This window comes from Nyctereutes procyonoides, unplaced genomic scaffold (genome assembly GCF_905146905.1).
Source record: "Nyctereutes procyonoides isolate TBG_1078 unplaced genomic scaffold, NYPRO_anot_genome, whole genome shotgun sequence".
Lineage (NCBI taxonomy): Eukaryota > Metazoa > Chordata > Mammalia > Carnivora > Canidae > Nyctereutes > Nyctereutes procyonoides.
In genome coordinates, this window is record NW_026575031.1 from 6,815,694 (window position 1) to 6,831,088 (window position 15,395).

Consider the following 15,395-nt stretch of genomic DNA (forward strand, 5'->3'; position numbering starts at 1 on the left):
ATGTTTCAGACCTTTGCCTCATTAAAAATACATTGAGTAGAGGCAGCAGCATCAAGCCTTTGGGGTGCACCGTCTGAGGACTATTTGTTCACCAGTGCTGACATCTTACTGCTTCATGGTTCATTTGAGTGTGCTTTATTTTAATATAGCACAGTAGCGTCCCCGACTCTGTAAGCCCTATTCATGTTGCTCCATACAAGGTGACACCATTGTGACAAATGAGTATGTGCTACCTCAGGTTCCCTGACAAATGACATAACATTTTTGTGTATCAACAGGTGGATCTACCCAAAGAAACAATCTTACAGTTTTTATCGTTAGAGGTAAGCAAGATGAACTGCTATGCATTGTGGCCTTTAAAATTCCAAAGTTTGGGGTATCCCTGGGTGGCTCAGCGGTTTAGCGCCACCTTCAGTCCAGGGCATGATTCTGGAGTCTGGGAATCGAGTCCCACATCGGGCTCCCTGCATGGAGCCTGCTTCTCCCTCTGCCTGTGTCTCTGCCTCTCTCTGTGTGTCTCTCATGAATAAATAAATAAAATCTTAATAAAACAAAATAAAATAAAATTCCAAAGTTCTGCTGTTAATTTGCCAAAACAAAATTGAAAATGCTATTATTTTCTGATACTAGGTATTTTTTTGGCAGTTCTAGGAATTTAATAGCATTGTTCTTTTCATGTGACATATACATTACTTAAATCAGATTTTGAGAGAATCATTCTTTTCTAGTAACTTTCTATTAAATTTCAGAGATATTATTTACTGTGTGTCAGGCTTTGGCAGGCCTTGCTCTAAGCATCTTTCAGATATTAACTCATTTAATCATAACAAGCTCAAGAGGTAGATACCATTATCCCCATTGTATAGATCAATAGAAGCAGAAGCATTTTACATTTTATGGAAAATGGAAGAAGAGATATTAAATGTCTTACTCAAGGTCAATCTACTAGTAATTAGCACAGCCAGGGTTTAAACCTAGGCAGACTAGGGGAATCTATTCCTAACCAGTATACAGGGCTGCCTCAGACCTTAATTTCAACTAAGGAAGCTAATATAGAACTGTATGGAAGATATTTTTGTAAAAATTAAGTTAGGTCATTATATATGTTTAAAATATTTTATGAGTAGCACAAAAAATAATCCAATTTAAAAATGGGCAGAAGAGATGAACAGACATTACAGATGGCCAACAGACATATAAAAAGATGTTCAACGTCACTCCTGGACAGGAAGATACAAATCAAAACTACAGTGAAGTTATCACCTCACACGTCAGAATGGCTAAGATCAACAACACAAGAGACAACAAGTGTTGGAGAGAATGTGGAGAAATAGGAACCCTAGTACACTGTTGGTGGGAGCGCAAACTGGTGCAGCCACTGTAGAAAACAGTATGGAGGTTCCTCACAAAGTTAAAAATGGAGCTAGTCTACAATCCAGTAATTGCACTACTGGGTATTTACCCCAAAAATAGCAAACACTAATTCAAAGAAATACATGCACTACTATCTTTACAGAAGCATTATTTATAATAGCCGAATTAAATGTCCACTGATAAATGAATGGATAAAGATGTGGGGTGTTTGTACACGTGTACACACACACACACAGAAAATTATGCAGCCATAAAAAAAGAATGAAGTTCTGCCATTTGCAACAACATGGATGGAGCTAGAGAGTAGAATGCTAAGTGAAATAAAGCTAGAGAAAGACAAATACCATATTATTTCACTCATGTGGAATTGAAGAAACAAAGCAAATGAGCAAAAGAAAAAAGATAAACCAAGAAACTCTCTTAACTACAGCCAACAAACTGATGGGTAAAATAGGTGATGAAGATTAAAAAAAGTACACTTCCCATGATGAGCGTGGAATAATGTACAGAACTGTTGGATTACTGTATTTTACACTTGAAGCTAATAATACTGTATGTTAAACATACTGGATTAAAAAAAATTGTTTTTAATGGGTAGTCCTAAAAATTTGAATTAGCATTCTTAATAGCAAAGATAACAAACTATAATCACAGCTACAGGTGATTTTTTTTTAAGCATCTTATTAAAGAATACCTTTTCTTTTTTTAAGATTTGATTTATTTGACAGAGAGAGCACAAACAGGGGGAGCAGCAGGGAGAGGGAGAAGCAAGCTCCCTGCTGAGCAGGGAGCCCGATGCAGGGCTCAATCCCAAGACCCTAGGATCATGACTGAGCCAAAGGCAGAGCTTAACTGACAACCACCCAAGGCACACCTAAAGAATACTTTTTTGTCTATCCAGAGTATTTAGTCAGAGTGAGTGAGATGAAGAAAAATTTCATATATTTTCTGTTGTCTTGTAAAGCAGCATATATATATCCCTGTGCTGGCAGTTACAGCTTTATGATCCACTCAAATGGAGGCACACAGAGGTTTATTTACATTTTATACACAATAAATTAGCAGAAGTAACTACTAAAATCACAGTAGCACACTATGGTTAGAGCATTGCTAAACAGGACCTAATAAGGAGTCTTGTTTTAAATAAAATTGTTGCTTCAAAGGAAGAACCCCAGCAGCCTCATCAGTTTTTCTCTATAGCTGATTTTTTTAGTACACTTAACAATGGCATTGACATTTCATCAGTGACCCAAGAAAAGCCAGTTAACAAACACTAGTACTTGTTATTAAATCTTATCTATTTTTTCCTAGTGGGATGCTGATGAACAGGCATTTAACACAACTGTGAAGCAGCTGCTGTCACGCCTGCCAAAGCAGAGATATCTCAAATTAGTCTGTGATGAAATTTATAACATCAAAGTAGAGAAAAAGTAAGTTTTCACTGAGCTATTGCAAGTTGCAACATGGGTTAAAACTCGAGGGGTTTTTTAAAGTGACACATTGTCTTGTTGAGGTTTGGTGGCTAATAAGCCATTAAATTAGAATTGCACCAGATAACCAAGTAAATCTTGTTCAGGACTGTGAATCACAGTCATGATTTATCAATAACAAAACATAGCAGTGCCAGAAGTAATTATCCCACTTAAAATTTTCATCACCTAGGTAACTCGTAGGAATGTCTACATGAATGGGAATTGCTGTGACTGCTTTGCTGTATGTATGTAGGTCCTCACGTCAGAATGCCAATCATTCATGTCACCAGTGATCCCCTTATGTAGAGCCTTACATACAGACCTATGCCAGTCAAAGCTTCTATAACATGTCATCTTTCTCAGTCACTAGTCTTCCATCTTTTTTTTTTAAACAATACTCTTACAGTTAAATGTTCTAAAAATAATTTGTTAACCCCTTATATTGATCCTACTTTTTCTCTTTTGCAGGGTATCTGTGCTATTCCTGTATAGCTACAGAGATGACTACTACCGAATCTTATTTTAATCATAAAGAATAGTCATCATCTTGTTCTAAGATAGGAGCTTATACTATGAAATGTTGTACATTCATTGTAATTTTAACTTTACATTGTAAGAAGCTGTCCTACAAAGTTGAGCTTTGTAAGTTTTTCATGTGTAATATATAAATTTATCTTTTTGAATATAATGCTTCCATGTATCTGCTTTTAAGTTGCAAATCTGTTGACACCAAAGCTTTTGTGGAGCTAGAACACAAGAGCCATGTTCTTCCCTTATTTCTAATTACTAAGCACATGAAAATGCCCAAACTACCCCAACATATCAACCCAAAAGGTCCCCAGCAAGATACATAGTAATTAAAACAGCAGAAAATAGTAATAAAGAGAATTTTAAAAGCAGCAAGAGAAAACTGTTACATACAAGGGAAACCCCATAAGCTATCAGCTAATTTTTCAGCAGAAACTTTCAGAAGGGTGTTCCATGATACATGCAAAGTACTGATAGAAAAAAAAAAACCTGCAGCCAAGAATACTGTATCCAGCAAAGCTATCATCCAGAGTAGAAGAAATAAAAAGTTTCTCAAACAAAAGTTAAAGGAATTCATGACCACTAAACCAGCCCTGTAAAAAGTTTTAAAGGGAACTCAATGGACAGGAAAAACTATTGTAGGGACAAGAAAAGTAGGAAGCACCAAAGCGATAAAATTAAGTATATCTGTAAAAATTAATCGAGGGAAAAATAAAATTAGTCAAGGAAGTCACAAAAGGATATAAAATGACACCATATACCTAGAATGTGGCGGGGAGAGGAGTAAAGAATGGGTTCAAATTTAAGTGATTATCAACTTAATGTAGATTGCTATATGTGTAAGAGGTTTGTTACTAACGTAATGGTAACCACAAAGCAAAAACTGGTTAACAGATATACGAAAAATAGAGAAAAGAATATCACTAAGGAAAGCCTCCAAACCATGAGAGAAGAGAGAAAGAGAGGAAAGAAACAGAACTACAAAAACACCTATAAAATAAAACCATACATAAGGGACGCCTGGGTGGCTTGATTGAGCATCTGCCTTCAGCTCAGGGTGTAACCCTGGAGTCCCAGGATCAAGTCCCACGTTGGAGTCCCTGCAGGGAGCCTGCGTCTCCCTCTGCCTGTGTCTCTCGTGAATAAACAAAAAAAATATTAAAAAAGAAAAAATATATTAGAAAAAAAGGGGGGGAACCCTTTTGCACTGTTGGTGGGAATGCAAACTGGTGCAGTTACTCTGGAAAATAGTATGGAGGTTCCTCAAAGAGTTAAAAATAAAACTACACTATGACCCAACAATGGTCCTACTAGGTGTTTATCCAAAGGATACAAAAATGCTGATTTGAAGGACCACACACATCCCCATGTTTATAGCAGCACTATCAGCAATAGGCAAATTATGAAAAAGCTCAATTTTCCACTGACTGATAAATGGATAAAGAAGATGTGGTATATACAAACAGCGGAATATTACTCAGCCATCAAAAAGAATGAAATCTTGCTATTTGCAAAATGTGGACAGAACTTAGAACTAGAGTATATGATGCTAAGTGAAATCAGGCAAAGAAAGACAAACATGATTTCACTTATGTGGAATTTAAGAAACCAAACACATGAACATAGGGGGAAGGAGGGAAAAATAAGATAAAAACAGGGAGGCAAACGGTAAGTGACTTTCTTTTAACATTTTTATTTACTTGAAGAGAGAGAGAGAGAGAGCACAACTCCAGGGTGAGGCAGAAACAGATTCCCTGCTGAGCAGGGAGCCTGACGTCGGGCTCAATCCCAGGACTCCAAGATCATGACCTGAGCCAAGGGCAGATGCTTAACCAACTGAGCCACCCAGGTGCCCCAAACCATAAGTCACTCTTAACCATAGAGAACAAAGTGAGGGTTGCTGGAGGGGAGATGAGTGGGGTGATGGGCTAAACGGGTGATGGGGATTAAGGGGTTCACTTTGTGATGAGCACTGAGTGTTATTTGTAAGTGATAAATCATTAAATTCTACTCCTGAAGTGAATTTTATATTAATATTTGTTAACTTGAATTTAAAAAAAAAAAAAAAAGATTTTATTTATTCATGAGAGACAGAGAGAGAGAGATAGGGAGCCCGATGTGGGACTCAGTCCCAGGACTCTGGGATCACCACCTGAGCCAAAGGCAGATGCTGAACTGCTGAGCCATTCAGGCATCCCAACTAACTTGAATTTAAATAAAAATATGTAAAATAGCCGTAAGTGCATACCTATCAATAATTACTTTGTAAATGGACTAAACACACCCATCAAAAGACAAAGAGTGATAGAATGGATAAAAAAGAAAGGCCCATCTACATCCTGGCTCCAAGACACTCATTTCAGACCCAAAAACACCTGCAGATTGAAAGTGAAGGGATGGGAAAGTACTTATGCAAATGGAAGTGAAAAGAAAGCTGGGGGAGCCATCCTTGCATGAAACAAAATAAACTTTAAAACAAAGACCAGTAGGGCACCTGGGTTATATCTGGGTTATTGACTGTCTGACTCTTGGTTTTGGCTCAGATCGTGATCTCAGGGTCATTAGATGGAGCCCTGTGTTGGCCTCCGCACTCAGCATAATCTGCTTGGGATTCTCGCTCCCTCACTCTCCTCCTCCCCCCAACTCCACAGTCTGTCTGTTTCTCTGTCTCTCAAATAAATAAATCTTTAAAAAAAAATTAAAAGTTTGGGATGCCTGGGTGGCTTGGGTTGAGCATCTGCCTTCAGCTCAGGGCATGATCCCAGAGTCCGGGGATGGAGTCTCACAGCGGGATCCCTGCATGGAGCCTACTTCTCCCTCTGCCTATGTCTCTGCCTCTCTGTCTAGATAGATAGATAGATAGATAGATAGATAGATAGATAGATAGATAGATAGATAGATAGATAGATAGATAGAAAGAAATTAAGAAAAAGACTGTAACAAGAGATGAAGGGCACTACATAATAATAAAAAAGGGACAATCCATAAGAGGATATAAGTATACATACACTTAACATGGAAGCTCTAAAAAATCAGGTAATAACAAAGGAAGTAATCAATAGTAATACATAACAGTAGGGGACTTAACACCGCACTTACATTAACAGATAGATCATCCAAACAAAAAATCAACAAGGAAACTAGTTTTGAATGATACACTGGACAAGATGGATCTAATATATATTCAGAACATTCATTCCATCCTAGAACAGCAAAATACACATTCTGCTCAAGTGCACATGGAACATTCTCCAGAATAGATCGCATATCAGGCCACAAAACAAGCCGCAACAAATAAGTTACATTATGCATTTTTTCCAACCACAGCACTATGAAACTAGAACTCAACTGTAAGAAAAAATCTAGAAAGAGCACAAATGGAAGTTAAAGAACATGGTACTCAAACAGTGAGTGGGTCAATCACAAAATCAAAAAGGAAATTAAAAAATAAATGAAGACAAATGAAATAAAAATATGGGGCACCTGGGTGGCTCAGTCCTGATCCTGGGGTCCTGGGATCGAGTCCCACATCAGGCTCCCCATAAGGAGCCTCTTCTCCCTCTGCCTATGTCTCTGCCTCTCTCTGTGTCTCTCCTGGATAAATAAAACCTTTAAAAAACAAAACAAACAAAAAAAAGAAAATGGATAAAAACCTGTATGATCATTTCAACCAATGCAGAAAAAGGAGTCAACAAAGTACAACATCTATTCATGATAAAAAATCCTCTCAAACTAGGTTTAGAGGGAACATACTTCAACATAATAAAGGCCATATATGAAAAACCCACAGCTAACCTCACACTCAATGGTGAAAACCTGAGGACTTCTCCTCTAAGATCAGGAAAAAGACAAGGATGACTACACTCACCATTTTTATTCAACTTAGTACTAGAAGTCCCAGTCGCAGCAATCAGACAAAAAAAGAAATAAAAGGCATCCAGATTTGTAAGAAAGTAAAACTTTTTGTAAAAAAAAAAAAAAAAAGATTATATTGGGATGCCTGGGTAGCTTAGTAGTTGAGCATCTGCCTTCAACTCAGCGAGATCCCAGGGTCCTGGGTTCGAGTCCCACATCAGGCTCCCTCCATGGAGCCTGCTTCTCCCTCTACCTGTCTCTGCCTCTCTCATAAATAAATAAAATATTTTTTTAAAAAATGTATTAGGGCAGTCCCCGTGGCGCAGCGGTTTAGCACCACCTGCAGCCCAGGGCGTGATCCTGGAGACCCTAGATCGAGTCCCACGTCAGGCTCTCTGTATGATGCCTGTTTCTCCCTCTGCCTGTGTCTCTGCCTCTCTCTCTCTGTCTCTATGAATAAATATTTTTTTTAAAAAATGTATTAGAGAGCAGCATGCATTGGGGTTGGGGAGTAGGAGGGTGTGAGGGGAGGCAGAGGGAGAAGCAGACTTCCCACTGAGCAGGGATCCCAATGTGAGGCTCAATTCCAGGACCCCAGAATCATGACCCGAGCCAAAGGCAGATACTTAACCGAATGAGCCACTCAGGTGCCCCAAGAAAGTAAACTTTATTCACTACTTGCAGGTGTCACAATACTACTATATACAGAAATACCTAAAGACTCCAACAAAAGACTACTAGAACTGATGAATTCAGTAAGGTTGTAGGATACAAAATCAATATACAGAAATCCACTGCATTTCGATATACTAATAATGAAGTAGCAAAAAGACTAAGAAAACAATCCCATTTACAACTGCACCAAAAATAACAAAAATACCTAGGAATAAAGGAGGTGAAAGAAACTGAAGATGACACAAACAAATGGAAACTATTCCATGGATTGAAGAACAAATATTGTTAAGATGTCCACACAACCCAAAGCAATCTACAGATTTTTTTAAAGATTTTATTTATTTATTCATGAGAGACGGGGGGGGGGGGCGGGGGGTGTGCAGAGACACAGGAAGAGGGAGAAGCAGGCTCCATGTAGGGAGCCCCACGTGGGACTCGATCCCGGGTCTCCAGGATCAGGCCCTGAGCCGAAGGTGGCACTAAATCCCTGAGTCACCCGGGCTGCCCGCAACCTACAGATTTAATGCCATCTCTATCAAAATACCAACATTCTTCACAGAACTAGAACAAATAATTCTAAAATCTGTATGGAACCACAAAAGACCCCAAAATAACCAAAGCAATTGTGAAAAAGAACAAAAAATCTGGACGTACCACAATCCAGATTACTACAACTTTGTAAATTGTTACTTTGTTACTACAACTTAGTAAGTTGTACATATAGTACAGACAGTATAGACATACAGATCAATGGAACAGAACAGAGAGCCCAGAAATAAACCCGTTATTATATATTCATTTGATCTTTGACAAAGGAGGCAAGAAAATGCAATGGAAAAAAGTCTCTTTCAACAAATAGTGGTGAGAAAAGTGGACCCCTTACTTATACAATACACAAAAATAAACTCAAAATGGATTAAGGACCTTAACTGTGAGACTGGAAACCACAAAAGTCCGAGATGAGAGCACTAGTAATTATTCTGACATATACCATAGCAACATTTTTCTAGATTTGTTTCCTGAAGCAAAGGAAACAAACGCAAAAAACTATTGGGACTACACCAAAATAAAAAGCTTCTGCACAGCCAAGGTAACAATAAAACTAAAAGACAACCTATGGAATGGGAGAAGGTATTTGTAAATGACATATCATATATAGGGTTAGTATCCAAAATATGTAAAGAACTTCTATAACTCAACAACAATCCAAATAAAAATGGGCATTAGACATGAACATACATTTCTCCAAAGATAACATACATATGGAGAACAGACACATTAAAAATGCTCAACATTGGGATCCCTGGGTGGCGCAGCGGTTTGGCGCCTGCCTTTGGCCCAGGGCGGATCCTGGAGACCCGGGATCGAATCCCACGTCGGGCTCCCGGTGCATGGAGCCTGCTTCTCCCTCTGCCTGTGTCTCTGCCTCTCTCTGTGACTATCATAAATTAAAAAAAAAAAAAAAAAAAAAATTGCTCAACATCACTCATCAGGGAAATGCAAATTAAAACCACAATGAGATATATATCACCTGTGACCTGTTGGAATGGCTAAAATCAAAAACATAAGAAGTGTTGGCAATGATGTGGAGAAAAAGGAACCCTCAGTGCACTGTTGGTGGGAACACAAACTGGTACAGCCAATGTGGAAAACAGATTCTTGAAAAAACTAAAAGAACTGCCATATGATCCAGTAATTTCACTACTGGGAATTTACCCAAAGAATACAAAAACACTATTTCAAAAAGATACATGCACCCCTAGGTTTATTGCAGCATTATTTACAACAGCCAAATTATGGAAGCAGACCAAGTTTCCATCAATAGATGAGTGGATAAAGAAGTGGTGTAAATATACATAGAATATTACTGTGCCATTCATTTCAATGAATGAAATCCTACCGTTTGCAACAACATGGATGGAGCTAGAAAGTATAATGCTAATTGAAATAAGTCAGAGAAAGACATATACCAAATGATTACACTTCTATGTGGAATTTAAGAAACTGAAAAAAAAAAACCTATAGGAAACATACTGATGGTTTCTAGAGGGGAGGTTGGTGGGGAGATGGGTAAAATAGCCGAAGGGGATTAAAAATGCCGGGGTGGCTCAGTGGTTGAGCGTCTGCCTTCAGCTCGGGGCGTGATCCTGGGGTCCGGAAATTGACTTCCACATCAGACTCCTTACAGGAAGCCTGCTTCTCCCTTTGCCTATGTCTCTGCCTCTCTGTGTCTCATGAATAAATAAAATCTTAAAAAAAAAAATTCCCTTTTCCTGATGAGCAATGAGTAATGTATAGAATTCCTAAAACAAAACAAAAAAATAAAAAATAAAAGTAAATTAAAAAAAATTCCTAAAACACTATCTTGTACACCTGAAACTAATGTAACATTGTATATTAACTATACTGGAGTTTAAAAAATTTTTATGCAAGTAAATATTAAAAAAAAAAATCTAATAGAGATTGCCTAATAACCCATCTTGCAACCTGCTCTCTTAAAAAAAAAAAAGCAAATATTCTTTTTCCCCTACCCCAGAAAGAAAATGTCCAAACCAAAGTGCTTAAAGAAATACAGTATCAGGTGTACCTGAGTGGCTCAGTCAGTGGGGCATCTGCCTTCAGCTTGGGTCATGATCTCAGGGTACTGGGATCAAGCCCTGCATCAGGCTTCCTGCTCAGCAGGGATCCTGCTTCTCCCTCTCCCTCTACCATTCCCCCTGCTTGTGCTCATCTGTGGAATGAATAAATCTTTTAAAAATATACATAGTATCATGTTTAACTTGGAATCATTATTCCTGCTGATTCCGTAACGTGCTTATCCTTAAGGTGATTAAGCAAAGTCTCAATTAGCTATGAGAACTCATTCAAATTTGCTAAAGGAATGAGGATGTTAAATATACAGCCAGTTGGGAAGAATACCCATGAGATAACACAACTTTTTTATAATACTGTCAGGTTGTTTTTTTATGATTTTATTTATTTGAGATAGAGAAAGAGAACAAGAGTGGAGGGAGGGGGACAGGGAGATGCAGAGAATGTCAGGCAGACTCTGTGCTAAGCACAGAGCCCAACGTGAGGCTCAACCTTACAACCCTGAAATCACAACGTGAGCAGAAACTAAGAGTCAGATGCTCAGGTGACTGAGCTACCCAGGCATCCCCAAACTGTCAGGTTTTAATACCAATAACCTAGAACACATGGGTAAAGCCTATTCATAAATGCAACACTCAGAATTAGTAATTATTGCCAGAAACTATTAATAGGGACTAGAAAAAATGAGATGGTCAGTGCAGATAAATACAGGTTTAATGATCCATTGTTCTTCACACAGATAACTACAGAGACTTTATGATCCCAGGATATATAACCATGCAACACAAACCAATCAACCAATTCTAAAATAAACTTGGCTTCTTACAACTATCCTGTAAACACTGCAGCCCTTGTTCCATCCAAAATGAGCCTCCTCTCACATGAAAAGTTATCACAGGGGAATGAGAAAGCTAGCTTTGTGGCCAAAAGGAAAAACCAAAGGAAAAACAGTATCTGGGTGGTGAACTGGTGAGAGCAGGATATGCAGTGCCCTTCACTGTGCTGCTTTGCTCTTCTTACTCTTGCTCTTTTTGTCCCTCTTCTTCAGTCCATCCATGTTAGCTCTCAATAGGTTTGAGTAAGCCTATAAAAAACACACAGCACGGAACTTAGTGGGAAGGGTTTCAAACTGGTGGAGCAGCTGTCCCCATTTCCATAATGAATTTAGGGTAGTCAATATCAGAAAGCCCACCTATCCGATAAAGCAATCATACCATGGAACACTTGTGTCCTATAGAAAATAGTATAAGAGGAAAACACATTCTTGCACATTATAGCAGCTTCTGACACTTTTTAAGCAAAAAGAGAAAACTGCAGGCAACTTCCTGTTCAACTATACTATAGATAGAACATATCTGAAGCCAAACGCAAAATCTACCTAAAAAAACTAAAAAGGAAGATAATACTAGCATTGAAAGTGAATACTAGCATTGAAAGTGAAAGACCCTGGTAGCTTTTATTCACAGTATCAGCAAAACATAAGAAATATCATTCTTAAAAAAAAAAAAAAAGAAAAGAAAAGAAATATCATTCTTAACCCAGTATTCAATTTTGTGCTTACTCTTGCCCTGAGAAAAGGTGTATAGAGAACACCACAAACTCACCATCTGAAACTTGTTTACTTCTTTGGAGCTCACCTGGAAAAGGAAAAGAAAAAAAAGTGTACCGTTATTACCCATATAGGAATCCTCTGTCTCACCCCAGGCAATAACTCAAAAGCCTCATTAAAACAACATCATCTTTAAAATCTATCTTTCCAACTTTAGGGGTCATAATATCAAACAGCTATTCTTCTCCACTTTGTCTGAGGAAGAAGCAAAGCAGCTCTGCACCTTTTTCCACATGAGAATTGTACCAAGAAGGGAAAAAGGCAGAAGGGGGGGTGGGAGTGGGGGGCTACTAAAGAAGTGAAGTTTCTCATGTCTGACACTTCTTACACACATGGCACTGACTTTCTCCCTGGATTCTAGAGATATCAGAGAACTTCATTTTAATCTTTTGTGCAAGATACATTTAAACTACTCCCTCCTCATCTTATTTGAAACCTACTTTCCATTAATCCAGGTCTATTTAAGCCGAACACAAGCTACCACAAGAGAAATTCTACTTCTCAAGATTCCTAAGGTTTTCACATTTCATGATACCCAAGTTTATTTTTTAAAACCACATGAGTTTACTTTACTATAAAAGTCCTCTCAAGATAACTGTAAAGGGAGACTCATCAACTAATTACGGTCTACATTCTCATGAAATGTCCTATCCTGATGTGATTAAAGAGCAGTCCTGGGGGATCCCTGGGTGGCGCAGCGGTTTGGCGCCTGCCTTTGGCCCAGGGCGCGATCCTGGAGACCCGGGATCGAATCCCACATCGGGCTCTCGGTGCATGGAGCCTGCTTCTCCCTCTGCCTGTGTCTCTGCCTCTCTGTGTGTGACTATCATAAATAATAAATAAAAATTAAAAAAATAAAATACTTTAAAAAAAAAAAAAAAGAGCAGTCCTGTTCTGCCCCAGCAAAGTAAAAAAGTACATTCAGAATCCAGGAAGCCTATTGCTTTGCCTTTCTCCACCGTGAAAGGGAACAGTGGGACTGTTGACTAAATCCGTATTCTCTCTGTAGGTTAGTAGCAAGCCTAACATACAGCTACATGTTTGCTATGTCAACCACAAATACAAGTGATTTGTCAGCTTACAAGTAAAATCATCTGGTACCAAGAAACTGACACTGAAGGCCCACCGTGTAAGGGAATTAAAAATCAAATATTTATGCCAAGTGCTCCTTCCAGTGCCCCTATGAATAAGAACCAATATGCTAATTCTATTTCCATGAAAGCTTCAGTAGAACCAACAAGTATTTGACTTCTTCAATTTGGTTTTGCTCTTGAATTTCCTACTACTAGGGCAATAAAAAGTGGCCCTCATCCCAAGAAACAGCTACACACGTACTAGCTTTTATTTAAAACAAAAACAAAAACCTGGTTCAGATATGCCCATCTTCAGTTAAGTTCAGGTCTTCTAACTCCAAAATTGTACTGTCAGGAATCCAACTCACCACAGTGCTGATCTTCTTTTTCCCATCAGTAGCTCTTAACAGACACTTGTTGTCTGAGGGCTCAAAGCCCTCTACAGAACCTTTCCTTGGAATGGGTTTAGTTCGACCATCATCTGCATGAAAAATACATCCTGATGAACACAGCCACAAACGTTAACAGGTCGACAGAAAGTTATTAGGTAGGGAAAGGGATACGAAGACGATACCTAATTTACCCCCACCGCCCTAGATCTGTTCACTACATCAAGTCTGGCCAGACCTTGGGAAACTACTTGCCACTTCCACGACGGGAACGTAGTCACAGCAAAGCAGATTAGCTCTCACTTAGGGTGGCAGGGTTTGGGATCCTTGCCCCCCGCCCAAAAAAGCCCTCTCTCATTGGGGCATACTGTAACCAGACGTAGCTTGGGTGGCTAAGTGCTGAGGGTCGCCCGCGCCACAATCCCTAACGCTCCCGTCCCGCAGCCCAGAATATGCCCAGTACAGGAGGAGGCAGGCAGGGCAAGGCGGGGAGGCGCGGCACACAGACTCCGCCCACGGCTCCAGACCCTGGGTGCCCCGGGGCACCGCTCGGCCTCCCGGCTCCCCTCTGGCCTTGCCGCGTCGACGGCTCTTACACTTCTTCAGGGTGATGAACACGCTGCCCGACAACCGGCACTTCTGGAAGAGTCTGGTCAGCTCCGTCAGGAACTGGAACGGAAGCCGGGCCCCGTTAGGCAGCCCTGAATCCTCGTCAAGTCCCACTCCCTCCCGCGGCAGGAGGCAGAGGCCCCCAGCTAAGCCCCGAACTACATCCGTCCCTCAGCCGGCCAGCTCTGGCTTTACCTGCTCGCTCTCCAGCAGCACCATCCCGGCGCCGCTAGCTCCCAGGCGTCAGCATAAGGCTCCAGCGCCCGGAGCCGGAAGCTTCGCCGCAGCCGGGCGGGACTTCCGCTGTTAGATTTCCACGCTCTCCCACCAATCCCTGCCTCCGCCCTCTCGTCGCGCTCCGCCCGCGCCTGCGCTCTGGGACGCCGCCTCCTTCCCGGGAGCGGAACCGGCCACCGGGGCCTCGGGCCGTCTGGGACTTCAGCGGCTGGGCGCTCTCCCACCCAGGTCAGCGTGAGGGAGCGACGGAGTGCGAAAGATGGCTTTGATGGAGACCTATCGTTTTGTACATTCAGCTGAGTGTTGGGTAAATTACCTAAACAGCTCAGCGCTTCCGTCTCCGCAGCTTGTAATAACCGGATCCAACTCACAGCGTGGTTGTGAAGAGGAAGTGAATTTGCCACCTGGAATGGGGCCTGGCACGAAGAAAGTGCTCGAAAAGCATTAGCTCTCTTTGTTATCATTGTTGTTTGCTTTATCACTGTAAGTTCCCAAGGCTGTCCTCTAACTCCTCCCTCTATCTACTCTGACCAGGCTAGGTACTCTAAGTAAAGGCCGACCCCAGCTCTAGCAAGAGGGACGGGAGCCCAGACTTAGCTTCATCTCTGGATTCAGACGGGAGACCAGCATCCCAGGCCCCGCTCTGCCAGTAGCCAACTTGAACCCTAGATCTGTGAAGTCAAGCATTTAATCATGCAAGGGGTTTTTACTGAGGGCCTCTTTGCCTGGGCACAGACACTGTGGTAGGAGTTGGGGATACAGCAGGATAAGTGAAGTTCCCTGGTTTCCTGGAACTTGGGTTAAAGGAAAAGGCAGGAAGTAGGAATAACTTGAGATAAGGATGAGTGCTGTGAAAACAACAAGGTGATACAAGTGAGAGGTTGGGGTCAGGGAAATCTCTTAGAAGAGAACTTGGAGCCAAAAGCTAGAAGGACCAGCCATTCAAAGATCCGGGGACAGGCAATGGCTAGAACAAAGGCCC

General features: G+C 40.6%; 2 protein-coding genes across 8 annotated transcripts in view; one reads left to right on the forward strand and one right to left on the reverse strand.

The window, feature by feature from the left end:
• EIF2AK4 (eukaryotic translation initiation factor 2 alpha kinase 4) overlaps positions 1-9,339 on the forward strand; it is a 107,757-nt gene extending 98,418 nt beyond the window's left edge. For all 6 annotated transcript variants that reach the window (XM_055316584.1, XM_055316586.1, XM_055316587.1 and 3 more), the window contains 3 exons: positions 279-323; positions 2,686-2,804; positions 3,315-9,339. In XM_055316584.1, the coding sequence (XP_055172559.1) occupies positions 279-323; positions 2,686-2,804; positions 3,315-3,372 (222 nt within the window). In that variant the 3' untranslated portion in view covers positions 3,373-9,339. The remainder of the gene's footprint in view (positions 1-278; positions 324-2,685; positions 2,805-3,314) is intronic.
• A 1,853-nt stretch (positions 9,340-11,192) lies between these two features.
• Positions 11,193-14,877, reverse strand: SRP14 (signal recognition particle 14). 2 transcript variants are annotated; one of them, XM_055316914.1, is made up of 5 exons: positions 14,372-14,482; positions 14,164-14,236; positions 13,547-13,659; positions 12,101-12,133; positions 11,193-11,580 (listed from the first exon to the last, which is right to left on the reverse strand). In XM_055316914.1, exons 1-5 carry the CDS (start codon positions 14,393-14,395, stop codon positions 11,491-11,493), a joined length of 333 nt encoding a protein of 110 aa, XP_055172889.1. In that variant the 5' UTR covers positions 14,396-14,482; the 3' UTR covers positions 11,193-11,490. The 2 variants fall into 2 exon arrangements, with proteins under 2 accessions (XP_055172889.1, XP_055172888.1); XM_055316913.1 differs by lacking the exons at positions 11,193-11,580; positions 12,101-12,133; positions 14,164-14,236 and having other exon boundaries at positions 13,542-13,659; positions 14,372-14,877.
• Between the last annotated feature and the right edge of the window lie 518 nt (positions 14,878-15,395).